The sequence below is a fragment of the Phalaenopsis equestris genome, unplaced genomic scaffold (genome assembly GCF_001263595.1).
Source record: "Phalaenopsis equestris unplaced genomic scaffold, ASM126359v1 Scaffold000276, whole genome shotgun sequence".
NCBI classification, from domain to species: Eukaryota; Viridiplantae; Streptophyta; class Magnoliopsida; order Asparagales; family Orchidaceae; genus Phalaenopsis; species Phalaenopsis equestris.
This window is the reverse complement of record NW_018164718.1, coordinates 520,668-536,468: the sequence shown is the minus strand read 5'-3', so window position 1 is coordinate 536,468 and position 15,801 is coordinate 520,668. Positions and strand designations below refer to the sequence as shown.

The window sequence follows — 15,801 nt, the reverse complement described above, 5'->3', positions numbered from 1 at the left end:
GGTTATGATGCGGGTCAGTCAAAGACTGACACAAGCCAAAAATTGGTTGACATGTAAAGATGTATTGAGACACGGTTACACAACAACAACAAAGCCTTAATCCCACTACGTGGGGTCGGCAAATGGAGGAGTGCAACACGAGGACTTCTCAGGGTTCACCCATCCCAGTACTACTCTCGCCCAAGCACGCTTAATATAAGAAAGTAAGATTGTTGTTTTTTAAAGAAAATTGTAGAGGAAGAATTGTAGAGGAACCCAGCCGTGAAGAAGACGACAGAAAATTCTCTTTAGGAACCAGAAATCAACAAGGAAGAAGCAAGAAAATGGAAAACTTGTTAATTCCAAGATGCATCGAGAAGACAAGTACAAATTCCGCCGAGAAGGCTAGAGGATCTTTGTAAGAATTGTGATCAAGAAGCCAAAGCTTTTGTACCACAATGATACCGGCAAGAATAACAAAATGAATATTGTTGATGTAAAGGAAACACAAGAATACATATTGCAAGACGCCACATGGGCGGTCAACTTCAGGATACAATTGCAAGGAAGATGCGTGGGTGGTAGCCCAACCCCCCTCCCAAAAGAAAGAGACTCACAATTCTAAAACTAAAATCTGCCCCTCTACACAAAACAACTCCTATTTATAATCACTAAGACCACCCTTATTACAAGTTGGCCATCCCAATAAAAAAAACACAAAAAAGAAAACTAAAATATAAAAGTTGAACTGTAATATAATGTGGACAGCACTAGTATTGACGCTTTTGCATTAGTTAGGCTTTAGCACAAGTGAATTTGATTTGCTTTGATTGAAGCAAGGATTCTATTTGGATATGATTTATGCTTTATTGATATTTGAGAGAGCGTATGTTCAAATATTCAATTTTGCAAAAATGGTTGGGAAAGGATGTGGTTGTAGAGAGGACATGAATTATATGGCGGAAGGAAGTTATGAGATGCAAAGGGTGAAATTCTCGTGGTGGTTTCTAAGAAGATGGTGGTTGATGATGGTAGTTTAGCAAAAAATGAAAAATCGTGGTGGATTTTTGTTTATTAAGATGGCTGAAAAGAGAAAAATGTAGGTGTAGAATAAGGGAGATAAAAATGTGATTTTGAAGATTAAATGAATGGATGACTTCATGGAAGGGAGGCAGAAGGTAGAGGTAGATTGCATGAAGAAACCATAAGATTTGTTATCAATCTCTGAAGTGGATGCTAGAAGAAAGCATTTCTTCTTTATTCTATTATCAACCATCAAAATTGCAAGGCTCTATATTTACAAAATTATCCTTAATAAAAATAACAAAATTACCCTTGAAGAAATATGAAAATGTCAAAATAATTTCTAAATGACTAATGGCCAACAAGATTGAGCTTGAAGCTTGAGGTCTTTACCTAAGTCACTAATCACTGAAGCAAGTTGCCAGTGACTTCATTGTATTTATTCTTCTTATTTACCTCTTAATATGTATTCATGCATTAATCTTTTGTAAATCATTAAACATTCAAATGTGTGATCAACATTATCATTACTTCTACCTGCCATATCAGCTAAAGTAACTTAGAAGTCAGAACTATATTAAAAATATATGAAGTTACTTATGTGAGAAAGCTAAAGTAAGAATTGGAACTGTATGCTGCTGAAACAATTAATTAGAAGAAACGACACCCAAATAGAAACAACTTTTGTTGCATTGCTCTAAAAAATATAGCAATGACGGTGTCACACAGGCGGATTGTCTCAATTTTGATGGGTTAGAGAATCATATTTCAGCATGCTCTCTTTTTATTAGCAAAAAATAGAAATAAAGGTTAATAACCTCCGCCAAGCTTGATTTTATTTGGACCAGTATTCTGGATTGCATTATAATCTCCTGTGGATAGTCCTTTTTTTCCTGTTATACTTATTTCATCCGGCATCTCTTCTGATTTCTGTTGGTTTTTCTGCCTTGGCTCTTTTTGTCATTCATGTCGATTACTTTTATTGCATCCAATAGGTCAATTATGGAGCAGAAAATGTTAAACTTATGACATTCGGACAGCCTCGGGTAGGCAATGCTGTTTTTTCATCATATTTCAAGACACATCTTCCAGATGCAATCAGGGTAACAAATGATCATGATATTGTGCCTCATCTACCACCATACTACCCTCTTTTCCCTCGGAAAACCTACCATCACTTCCCCACTGAGGTAACATTATATACATGTGATAAATATTTAATCTTACAGCATGTTTGGGACAGCTTCCTGCTTGTTTTACGTTTTCAGATTACCATCATAATTCTATTTGGAGGATTGTTTTCTTGTTGCTTTTTAGAAAATTCTAGGATTAAAAGTTCTTTTTGCAACCAAATCTGTTCTAGCGTGGTTGCTATGAGAAAGCTGTCTGTTTGACATTTTTGAAAAAAAAAAAATTATAATTTCCAACACAGATTATAAAAAAAAAAGTTTTCCCGACTTCAGCTTTACAATCACCTTTGCAAACAGTTACAGTCGTCTCAAACTAACTCTAATTTTTTGTGCTGTAACTTCAACCAGCTTCATGTGCAGTCTATATATTCTCGTTCCTTCTCTATGATCTTGTTGGCCCTTTATGTTTTTTGTCAAACTGGTTCACATTGCAGTTTTTTTTTTTTATTCTGTCTCAGGTATGGCTTCATGATGTTGGATTAGGGAGTCTCGTATACAAAATCGAGACAATCTGCGACGAAACCGGCGAGGACCCGTCATGTAGCCGGTATATTTGCCTTCTCATCTACTTCTCAAAATACCTGTTATATCACCATCCTCTTTTCTGTTTCTTTTAACAATGCTGACATATTCTCTATATCAAGGTCTGTCTTAGGAAACAGCATTTCAGATCATCTTGTGTATCTCGGAGTCAATCTGCAGGCAGAAACCTGGCGATCTTGTGGCATTGTAACGGACCCAAACATAAAGCCACATCAAATAGACCTTTCGGGGAATTTCATCATCTTGCGCGAACCAAATGCTTCAATTCTGAAACACAGTGCAGCATAAGGTAATTCACGTTGCTGTACTGATCAAATTGTTTGTCTCTATGTTTCAAAGATTAAAGAGAAAAAAAGGAAAGAAAAATGTGCACTGTACATATTTACATGACTAAAAACCTGGAGTAGCATTGTACATATATACTCTCTGCCAGGAAATATATGACTATTGGGTGCTACTTGTTTGATATGTTCATTATTCAATTGTAATGCAAATTAATAGTCCCAATCTCTCTTTTCCTTTTTTTTTTTTTTTTTTTTTTTTTTTGGTAAGGCAACAAATTGTTTGTGGCATTATTATCCTCCAGTTCGGGGAAAAAATATTACGTCCCGAGTCCGCTGTGTCACGTTGTTCGGGGAAAAAATATTACGTCCCGAGTCCGCTGTATCACCGGACAGAGCTCTGTGTCCGGACACCGGACAGAGCTCTGCGTCCGGACACCGAATGTAATATGTTTTCCATTTCAAGGCATTTGCACACAATTCTTATTTTTTTACAAAACTAACATCCACACTTTCAAATTTAGATTCATGGCTTTCAATTCTTTAACATGGCATTAAAAAATATTACCATTATTACCTTTGCAGAAGTAAAATACATTTTTTAGTGCGCAGGTTTGTATTGTGTCATCAAAATATAAATATTAAAGTTTTTGGTGTAAGAATACATATATAAATATGTAAGAATTGTATGATTTGTATGTAAATCCCCCCAATTTTTAATTGAAAATGACTTGTGAAGTATAAATTATTAAAAAAAGTTTAGTTGTTATTGATTTTAAAAATAATAAATTTATGTAAAAATCACGTAAAATATTTTATTTTTACCTTACATCAAAAGGTATGTCAATCTTATTTAATGAAATTAAGTTGCTTCTTATGCTAACTTATAACAAGTACTGATTAAAAAACTTCTGATTGTTAAATCTAAATAGGACTATTTTAACTAGGGGGCTTAACGAACTGAATAAGAACGAACAGAGCCCGTGTTCGTGTTCGGTTCATTTGAAATTTAGTTTGTTTGAAATAAATTTGTGTTCGAAATTGTTCGTGAAGTCACTGTTCGTGTTTGTTTCTTAATGAACGAGTAGAACACGTGCTGTTCGGGAGCGACGAGTTAGTTTGACATCCCTAATATTAATATATATAAATAATATATTATATTAATTATATAACTTATATTATATAAATATATAGTATATATATTAGTATATTATTAATATAATATATTAATATATTATTATTATTATTTTTTTATATATTATAATTTATAAAATTTAATTTTTTAAAATATCATAAAATTTATATATATAATTATTTTAAATTATTTTATATTTCGAACAATAACGATTCGAACACGAGTGAACATATCACTGTCGTGTTTGGTTCGTTTAACTAACCGAACGAAAAAAAAAATTGTTCACGTTCGTCTCGTTTACTTATCAAACGAATCAAACACGAACTCATTTACAAACCAAACACAAACTGTTCGCAAACAATGAGCTTTTTTGACAGCCCTAATTTTAACATGCTCATTTATAACACTCACAAATTCTGAAGGTTGGATATATAATTCCAATTCAAACAAAAACAACGTCTTGAAATAGTTCTTTTTATTTTCTAAGATTTACACCATATACTTATAATCAGCATAAAATAAATAATCTAGTATATTAATTCTTTAAATATTTAAAAGCCGACTAAAAATTAGATTTTCAATACAATAAATAATAAATAATAAATAATTATATTTTTAGTCATTATTTTTTGTAAATTTGGATCAAGTTTTAACTAAATTTTTAATCTATTTATTTATTTTTCATTAAAGCAAATTCATATATTTATATAAATTTCACATAAATTTCTATTTTTCTAAACAAACAAATGAATTATTACTATGTCAATGAACTATTATCATATATTAACATAACTTAGCTAGGGTGATAAATTAATAATTACAGAATGACTCCTATATAATTAATTATTTATTACTGGATAGCATAATGATAAATATAAAGATTGTAATTTTATACCATTATAAATCTCTAAAATAATCTATACTAATTTTACAACCCTATATTATAGTAAGAAAATAAGTCCAATAATAGTCTTTTGTAGTGTGGAATTATTGCTCTAAGCTTTATTGAATAAGCTTTTTTGTTTTTAAGAGTATTACTATATCACACCAATAATAGCACAAAAAAGATCTTGTAGCCGGAATAGCACAAGTGAAAAAATATTGAGTGTAATGGACAACCATGTAAAATTTTTCAAGTTTAGTGTCTGTTTGGGGCAGCTTGTGCGTTTCAGGATAAACTGCTTATCCTGAAACGGGCCCCGCATTTAGTGTAAAAACTCAAACGCAGTTTCGGATAAACTGATGAAACGCGCGAACCAAACAGTACGGCGCCGTTTTGAAAACGCCGCCCGCACTTATAAGTTGCCCAAACAGACCCTTAGTCTCTCCCTCTTAATATTCATTAGTGCTAGCATAACAAGACAACTTAGCTCTCAATGTGGACATATAACATTTCTTTTTTTTTATATATAGTGGTCTGATTTAAAATTTTAACTATAATGTGTGAAAGCTAACATAAAATAGATAAATTATCCAATGATATGGAACAATTATGAAGCAATGATTAATGTTTTATGATGCATGTTGTGTTGATATCATTAGAATATCATGATGCTTTAATTTTTAATAATATCATTGTAGCTTTATTGTAGTTATATGCAGATTTAACTAGAAGATTCTTTCTTATAAAGTAGTGTTAAAGTTTGCTTAATGAAAAATAGTACCCCATATACCTCCTTCTAATCTTTGCCCCAACAAGAAGAGAAACTCTTGCAATTATGTCAAGAGAGTGAGATTAAACAAGTTGGAGGAGATATGAGGATAATTAGGATATTGAAAAGGAAATGAGATGAAACAAGACGGAGCAAACATGTTAGGGGGTAAATTTACTAATTCACTTTAACAAGTATTATCTAATATGATTTGATTTATACTTGTTATAAGAGAGGGACCTTTTATTATGACAATATATATTTAAAATAAATTTAACATAAGACATTAAGAAAACACATTATCCTCCTTAGGATATATGATAATAGTTGACTGACATCAAGAATATATTCAATTATTCTCCTTAGGATATGTGACTAGCAACTAGGAAGGTGGACGTTTGCCTTTATATTGACATAAGTGTTAGCCATGGTGGTAATATTAAGCTTCAATGATGATGGCGATTGTGTGTTTTAGCCTTATTCATGGTGTGATGCATTGGACTTATTAGCACCATAGGACTTAAAGTTAGTAAAGAAGGCAAGTTGTGGCATTATTAATGAAATCAAGAATTGACCTTATTAGTGATAATGTACATTGGCATTGATTGTGATATAAATTATTTGCATGAAAGAGATGGTTAGTGCCAATTTTATTAAAGAGAATCAGGATCGACATTATTAGTGATGAAAAATTTCAATACGTGATAGTGCAATTTGTGGATGTTGGCATTATTGGTGATGGTAGATAACAACTTTTATGGCGACAATATGCATTAGCCTTGATGGTAATGATGGATGTTAACATTGTAGCAATAATATGCATCAATGTTAGTAGTTATGATCGGTGTTTTTCTTAAGAAAGCAATGGGAAATAAGCATTATTGGTGCTAATGGGCATCAATATTATTAATGATGTTGGTTGTCAGCTTGATATTGACATGATATCAAGTGTTTTTTAGCATAGCTCTTAATTTTTTTGAGTCACAATTTTATAATTTGAATCTTATTATGGCCACAAGGATCTCCATCACCCCCACAATGTTTGAAATTAAAATCTATTTATACATTTTAAAAGGGGACATCCAAGTTACTTTCATAAAATATGAAGATATTCTATATCCTTCTGAGTTCTCTCTTCATATTTTATAAAATATTATAACCATTGTGAATTTAATCAAATAGAATGTCTTCAAGCTATCCAAAGTTCTCATTTTCATTAAATTCACAATGGTTTAGTCATAGCACATGCAGATGCATCGATTTCATAGTTTAAGAAATCACCTAATTGATTGATTTGTAAACAACGATGTTTCGTGTGCTCTGTGTAATTATCCAAAAAAAAAAAAAAAATGACACGAGCAGACAACAGAAACAGATCGTGTCTGTAAAATAAGATCAGCCGAACCAGAACATGTGAAATTACTTTTTGGATATTCCTTTCTCTGCCCAAATGATGGGTAGTTTTGAAAATAGTTGGCCTGCAAATGACACATCAAATGAAACAATGAAATTTCAAGTTCTTGGCTAATTCATCTGCTGACTGAAAAAAAAAATATATATATATACTTTTATACATGAGGAAGAAGGCTGTATGATCCATTTGATATAAAAGAAAAGGAGCATTTACATACATACAACCCAAGTCCTACGTATTTACATATTAAACACCTAAATTTTACTTTTTTATATTTATACCACACAAATCTTTCATATCACATCAAAAATATCCATTGTAACTTTAAGAAATTAAGTAAAATACACCTTGTCATGCATAGATAAGTATGTATAGATACGGAAGTATGTATGTAAGAAACAAAGTTTAGGTGTTACGTATGTAAATACATAAGAATTGAGTGGTATGTATGCTAATGTTTTGAAAAGAAAAGGTAGTTTAAGAAATAAACAGTCACAACATAATCTAGAAACAAAAAGAAATGAAATGGCAGAGTACAAAGGTTTTATTTTTTTCCCAATGTTTGCTTTTGTTCTTTTACTAGATAGAGCCTCCATTAAAGATGCAAGCGGACATGAAGATTCTCCTTCAAATAATGAAATGGCAGAGAAATTATAAAAAATGTTTAGGCATGGCATCATTTAGCAAATGAGAGTACATCTATGTTGGTAAATTGATGGGTTTGAAAGATAAATAATAGAAGGGCAATCATGTTCATGATAAATATGGATAGTTCTTATAAGAACAAATCACCAAGCCAATATACTGAAAAGAAAGGCAGTAACATCAATCTAACCACAAAGGAAAATATGAATTTGATCAGAATCTTTTTGTTATGTTGGTGCCTAGCGTAAGAGCAATTTTATCTTCTGTGTAGTTGAGCCCAATTTTGTCTTTTGTGTGCCTAAGGGCAATTTTGTCTTTTATTATTTATTATTGTTTGTACAAATAGACCCTAATAGGTTTAGGGTTAGGTATGCATGAGATTATTGCTGTAGTTTTAGGTTTTGGTTTTGGGACAGACTTCCTACCTCTCAAATTGTAAGAATTAGAAGAAATCGCCTACTTCTCAAATTATAGTTGCTTATCTTTTGTATTCATGTAAGTTGATCACGTTTATTGTTTTGATTTTATATCATTGAAAAAATATATTGGTTTGCCTTCATTTTTCTAGAAAATTGTGCAGATTTTTGCAATGAAACGTACCAAAGTGATATCAGAACATTTTGATCAGGGAAGAGCCCTAAGGATAAGTAAGGTTCCAACTTACCAATCGGGCTTGCAACAAAGATCTGAATCTCCCATCTTTCTGCTACTTCCGCATCTATCTCTGCAATAGAGTCGTGATCGAACCTAGGAAGCAACGACAGGCTCGGAGCAAAGACTCGAATATTTTATCTTACACCTCCATTGCGACAAAGAGAGTTGGCGAAAAAGACAACAAAGAGATTGTTACTGAGAACCAAAACGTCCCTTCGCAATACAAGCATGTGTAGAGATTGCAGAGAAGTCAAAGATGGGGAGTCGCGGCTTGTAGACCCTAAATTCCCATATTTCTCTTATTCCCACTCTGTCTTCATGGCACAATCGAGATTAAAGCTAGCCGAGGTGGTCACTTGGGGATTATGGCATACAGAGACTTAAACCTTCCATCTTTCTCCTCCTTCCACTCCGTTTTCGCAATATAATAGCGGGATCACGATGTCCTACCGTGATAAAATTGCGATCCAAGATCCTAGAAGTCAACGTCGGTCGTGCCCTAGTGATGCAACATCTCATGATCTGGAAAGCCAACAAGCAAGGTGGGAAACCAACCGCAAAATTGCGAGTTTCGGAATTGTATCAGTGATGCAGTAAATAAGTAGATCTTTTGATGTCAAATTAGAGAAAAAGATAAGCCAAACATTTCTCGATAATGGATGAGTGCTTCTTATTCATGAAGGTGTGGTTTGAGTGAAGATTCACAACCATGGAAGAAATTGTGAAAAAGATCACGGGTATTGTGAAATTGCTTATCTTTTGTATTCATAAAAAACTGCCTTCGCTTGCCAAGGAATTGAGCGGCGACATAAAAAACGGACGTGACGCAACAATCAGAGGGATTCACATATGAGGGAAACATTTCTACTTTAGACGTATTGGGAGTTGAGGTATCAAGCGAAGAAATCAGGAGTGGACTCAAGTAGCAAAACTTGAAAGAAATAGTGCGACATTCGCATGTTGACCTCATTTTTGGCGATGTCTAGTTTTCTTCTTAGGGTTTAAGGTCTAGCCTTAGGATTCTTCCTTTGACTATCTTAGAGCCTTAGTAATGAGACTCACCTCATTTTAGAAGTCCAAACTACTTCTTCACTCGTTTTGGAGTTCTGCATGTGTGGTTCTTGACCTCTAGCATCTACGAGATTGAAACTAAGATGAGAGAACTCGAAAAGAGCCCCTATACGACCATTAAGCCTTAGAGTTGGCTTATGCACAATTTGTACTTTCGCGCACACAAATATCACAACTCGGATAGTCAACACATTTAAATATCACGATTCACACCACCTACACCTGTAAAAGCTTCATAATTAATCGAAACTTAAAATAAAATTTTGAAACGATCAATCACGAACCCAAAATTTTAAGAAAATCGAATTTGATGCACTTTTGACCCGATCGTCGACAAGGTTGTCCATGCGGCAACCGTAGAACTGTCTCCCGTAGCTCTGGAGCTCCTCTCTTGAAAAGATAAGAGAGCTTGAAGTAGACTGAAGCTTGAAAGAGCTGAAGTTGCCTCCTACTCCTATAGCCGTCGACCAACTTAAACTACCATCGACCACCACAAACTATCATCGACCACCACTCGCTTGTCGTCGCGATCACCATCGATCGTCGTCTACTCCTTGCAACAAAGCAGCATGTGAAGCAACAACTGACATCGCGGGGTCGTGAAGCGGCGTATCATCTCGAACACCGGGATGACCCTAAATATGGTGCAACAATGCACCTCAAAGATGGTGTAACAACGCACCCCAAAGACGATGCAACAATGCATCTCAAAGATATGGTAACAATACATCTCAAATATGTTCGTGCAACTCCCGACTTCGGCACCCGCGGCCTTCGAACAACATTACAGCTCACTACTACGACCTACGTGACCAATAACAGCCTACGTGGTCCAAAACTCGTGTAGCTACTAACTTCGGGCCCTACGGCTGCAGACATCATCATGGTTCACGACTATGACTTATACAACCTACATGGTTCACAACTCTCGCAACTCACTACTATGACCCATATAGCCAACCGACGCTCCTGAAACAACTACCTACGAACCACCCGACCAACTAATATTATGGTTAGCAACTACGACTTTCATGACAAGCTGGCATTACAATCACTATATTTAACACTCATGAAGAACTACTACCTCCGCGACAATCGACTATGGTCATTGCAGCCACTGTCGCCAAAAACTACAACCAAATTACGGATATACAACTTTGTAATTTCATCTTCCATAATGCAGGAGATGAGTGGACATGTGTACTTATCATTCATAGTAGATAATTTCAACTGAGTTAGACCCGTGGTTTTTTCCCTATCAAGATTTTTCCATGTAAAAAAGTCAAAATGTCTCCACCTGCTTACTTCTCTTTAATTACCTGAGTATGTGCTGGTTTTTCATGCAATGTTAAGGCGATAAATAATTATTATTCTACTACAGCGAATCATCTAACACACATGTGATCTAATTTATTATTACTTAATTATATTATTTAATTGCAAGAAATGCTACTTACAACTTATATATTATTTTATACACTTGGTATAAAGTAAAAACTAATTTGAAATTTATTCAATTATTTATTTATTTTTATTTGTAAAATCATTATTTAGAAATTTTGTATTAAAAATCAAGCATTCATTAAAATTTTTAATTTTATATGAAAAATTAAATACTCCTTTAAATTTTTAACTTATTCAATTAATATAAGAGGCAGTTACACACATACCACATAATTCTTATATGTTAGCATATCTAACTCCTATGCTTTCATATCTACATATAAAACACTCAATTTCTTTAAGTCACATAAAAAAATATCACCATCAGAAACTTTTTAAAAGTAAAATACAACATTTCTAATGCACAGGTTTTTAATATTAAAGTATTATAAATGAAATATCAAATTTTAGGTGTTAGATATATGATGCATAAAGGATGTCCAGAATGTGTAAATTTTCGTTAATAAAAAGACGCCAACAACAAATCAAATATGATCATTATAAACATTAAGCAAATCAAGCATGAACATATATATATAAAAGCTTGACTCAAAGTCAAATTGAACATAGCCAAATCAAATCAATGGCATACTCGACTCGATTTAGCTCGATTGCAGCCCCAAATACAATTAAATATAAAGATGCATGTGTTGGATATAGAAACATATAAAAAATCAGTAATATGCATGCAAATCTCCATAATGAATCTACACTTTCTTAAACAACATTCACCCAGGCAAGATTCACTCATAAAATGAATGAAGAATATGGATTCATAAGCCAGTCACATACAACTTGGGATTAGGCTGACCAAAATCTTGACAATGATTAGTATTCACCAAGCAAGAAATGCATAAGGTTTAATCTTTAGCCAAAAATAAAGAGAGGCACGACAAAAAGAGAAGCTCGCTTACGTGAAACATCCTTGGGCAAGGACGGCGATTGCTCGGGCACGGTACAGCAGAGGATCGCCCTCCCAATGCCTGTGAGACTCGACATGATTCCTACCAAGTACAGCAACATAACAAAGCCGATAACCCATGGAAACAGAATGCAACCAAGCACGAAGGTAACCGACCCACAGAGAACGAGGGCAAATGAGCCACCGACGAGAATCAAAGCGAAGCCAGCAGGCGAGATTGGAGAGCAGCGCGTCAGTGAAGAGGAGCGCAAAATGTGGGAAGATCGAAGGGAGGTGAAAAGGAGGGCGCAGAGCTCATCGAAGAGCCTCGATTGCTGCAGGTGCTCGCAACCCATGTTTAGAACCGAACCCTAAGGAAGAGCTTCGACAAGCCGGCGGCCTGAAAACAGACTTTATCGTTTGGCTGCTTGATTGGATCAGGAATTATCCACATGTTGAGCAGGTGGATAACCTTAAACTATGGTGCTTGTTTATCCATATATTTTGACAATGCACCAATCATACCCCTACCACTTAATTTTTATGTATTTGTGGTGCTTGTTTATCCATATATTTTGACAATGCACCTATCATACCCCTACCACTTAATTTTTATGTATTTGTATTCCTAACACCTAAATTTTTGGTGTTTATATTTGTACCGTCTAAATCTTTCATATCTGATTTGTGATCCAAAAAAAATTTAGGAACATATCTCAATGCATTTTGAGCAAGAAATATTTCAAATTCAGGATCATTGATGCCCCGATTTTCACAAGTTTATAATCAAACGTAGCGTCTTGACAAGACGAATCCAATGAGATCTAAAGTTATTTAATCTAAGTCTAAATGAGTACATGTCAAGCACTTGAAGTTCAAAGATTTTGGTACATTAATTATGTACCGTCTAAATCTTTCATATCTGATTTGTGATCAAATAAATTTTTAGGAACAAATCTTAATGCATGTTGAGCAAGAAATATTTCAAATTCAGGATCATTGAGGCCCCGATTTTCACAAGTTTATAATCAAACTTAGCGTCTTGACAAGACGAATCCAATGAGATCTTAAGTTATTTAATCTAAGTCTAAATGAGTACAGACCAAACACTTGAAGTTCAAAGATTTTGGTACATTAATTGGAAGAGTGAAATATTTTAAAATTTGACATGTTTATAGTCGAATTGGGCATCTTGATGAGATTAATCCAACAAGCTTAAGATCATTCCATTTTGTGGTCGTTTAGAAACTTAAATATTGAAAAAAATAACCTATAATTGATGAAATCAATGTGGACTGCTCGATGGGGTGGCTTTAGATTAAAGCTGAATTTACTAAAATGTTTCTCTAAAAAATTATAATCATACCCCCATTCTTTAGCTAGCCCTCGTTTGTGGGATTCTTTTTTTCCATCGGTCAAGCGTTGTGACTATGTTGTCAGAGCCGCATTCCCACTTTTTTCAACCCCAAGACGGTGATGTTGTTTTTTGGCATGTTGGTTCTCGAGCTTAACCGAGTTTATATCTTGTCATATTGTGACGTTGATGCACCGCCTCATAGAGTGCAACAAATATAGAGCATTTTGTCGATCAGTCAACTTTGATTTTTCACCAAATCTTACGAGTCTCCTAATCTTTGTAGATCATGTGGACTATAGGATTTTTACCCTGGGTCATTCTCGTACACCCATATGGGTGACAATCCTTACTTTGGTCGTATTTTGGGTCAAGTTCAGTTGCTAAACAAATGAGTCCTTGAGCTTTATAGATCAGGGTTCTTTTAAATTTAATCATGAGCTGTTGTTACACTATTCTGCAAAGGTGGTGGTTCTTCATCTTAATAGATTGACAATACTTACATCATTCATGGTGTAGTCAACATGATTAGATGTAAGTTCATCATCTTCCATTTTATCCTTTTACTGACCACCTATATGAGACATGTAGGATAGTATTCGAGTCTTGCCACTAGCTAGTTATATGTTCCATTAAGTATTTAAGGTATTGGCACATCCCACATCTTGTCTAGGAGATTAAAGGGGTTAGTGCTTTAGTGCCTTCTTGACTGGAATCACTCTGGTCAACAAATTTGGATACCATTCATGTGATGGTGAAAATGTATGTACATTCATGTCATGTATGCATGCCTTGTCGCATTTGTGTGTATTTATTGCAACTGTCATTTCGATAACATTCTTGGACTTCGAGTATGTATTTTTGGGGTTAAGTCCTCAAACTCTTGATTGCAAATCTTGTATGCATCGCTTGATTTCCTCCCTTGTGGAGTTTAATATTAGTGCTTTTGGGGTTTAGTTCCCAAGGCACATCCCTTTAGCATGTATGTGAATTTTTGCTAGCATGTATGTCCATACGCTTGGGGGTATTATACTTTTGGACAATGCCTTGTGTCATTTTGTGCCATATATGACTAGATTTTGTCATGACAATACTCGAATGACTCATAGTTTGACCTATAGTGATAATAGAAAAATAAGTATTACTCACTTTCTTATACAAACAAGTAATATGAGTTATTCTATTATTACCAACTCTCGTAGGATTGTTCTTAACTTAAGTTTAATTAACATTAATCACTTAGGGTGACATGCTATTCAAATGTTAGGGGAGTGGCTTGTTTGGTGACCATTCTTAGATTCTAGAAATATGCTCTTCTAGCCTTGCATCGTATGTCTTACACATAGATATTGGTTAGGCAAAACCTTGTAATTCTTATTTAGAGCTAGGGAGAGGGAATAGTTAGGAATTTTCAAACATAGTTACTGTTTTGTTATTTTTTGCTAGTGGTTATAAAATTTGTGTGCCTTTTTTCAATCAAGATCAACCACTTTTACACAATTTTTCCAAAATAACAAGTTTACCCCCTTAGGCCTTAAGACCTTAGTAGTGAATTAGATTTGATTTAATATCACTTGAGGAGTAGTTAAGAGGAAAATACAAATGACCTTGAAACATTCGAAAACACTACAAGCTCAAACTCAATTAAGGGTAAAAGTGTAAAATTCTCTAAGTTAAAGCACATCCTTAAGGGGGAGTCTATCTACATAACTCTCTATTAAACATTGAAATCAATCATTTACCCTTACACATGGGCCAATTAAGACATAAAACAGTGAGAAAATTATAATAATTCAACATGAGATGGCTAATTTAACAATATAATAAGTCTAAAATGAACTTGAGATAATCCAAGATATTCTAAAGTTGTCCAAATTCACTCTCTAGACACCTCTGCGAGATTTTGGATATTTTATAGGTCATTTGGAATTGCTTTAATTTTTTGAATAAAATTATCCTTAAACATAAGGATGTACTAAGATATTATTCATGACCTTAGTAATTCAATCACATTAATGAAAATCCTTATTACAACTTAACCTACAGTAAAACTCAATGCTTAGGGGCATGAGTTTGAACATTATATTAAAACCCTTTCAACAATTGAGGACATTTAAAATGACTACATATGGATCATTGGGTTGGTGTAAGTTGACAGTCTTGATGGTAAGAGCAGTGATGAAAATGACATTTAGGCATGTGAAGAGTATTGCATATCCTGACCTGATGTTTAAGAATCGACATTACTGCCCTCCAACATTTAGTAAAGAGTGATCCCATATTCACATAGACTGTTGATAACTCTAGTCCAATAATGTGATTGACTCATGAATGGTCTAATACAAGATCATATTGACTGGTACAACATGAGCCCATATTGTTTCTCTTCAAGTCTGGGTTCATATCACTTGGAAGTGGTATAGTTAAGTTTTTGAAGATTTACCTACAAACCACTTAATTCTTATGTACATACACATGTAGCACCTAAAACTTAAATATATATATATATATATATA

The 15,801-nt window shown here is 33.9% G+C and overlaps 2 protein-coding genes across 2 annotated transcripts in view; one reads left to right on the top strand and one right to left on the bottom strand.

The window, feature by feature from the left end:
- Positions 1-3,253, top strand: part of LOC110024854 (lipase) — a 7,943-nt gene extending 4,690 nt beyond the window's left edge. Inside the window, exons 9-11 of the mRNA XM_020725029.1 lie at positions 1,998-2,192; positions 2,651-2,739; positions 2,837-3,253. Coding sequence (XP_020580688.1) covers positions 1,998-2,192; positions 2,651-2,739; positions 2,837-3,023 — 471 coding nt within the window. The 3' untranslated portion in view covers positions 3,024-3,253. The remainder of the gene's footprint in view (positions 1-1,997; positions 2,193-2,650; positions 2,740-2,836) is intronic.
- A 3,880-nt stretch (positions 3,254-7,133) lies between these two features.
- Positions 7,134-12,300, bottom strand: LOC110024851. The gene is made up of 2 exons (XM_020725025.1): positions 11,945-12,300; positions 7,134-7,281 (listed from the first exon to the last, which is right to left on the bottom strand). The coding sequence occupies exons 1-2, from the start codon at positions 12,285-12,287 to the stop codon at positions 7,223-7,225; spliced, it is 402 nt and encodes a 133-aa protein (XP_020580684.1). The 5' UTR covers positions 12,288-12,300; the 3' UTR covers positions 7,134-7,222.
- Positions 12,301-15,801: the final 3,501 nt, after the last annotated feature.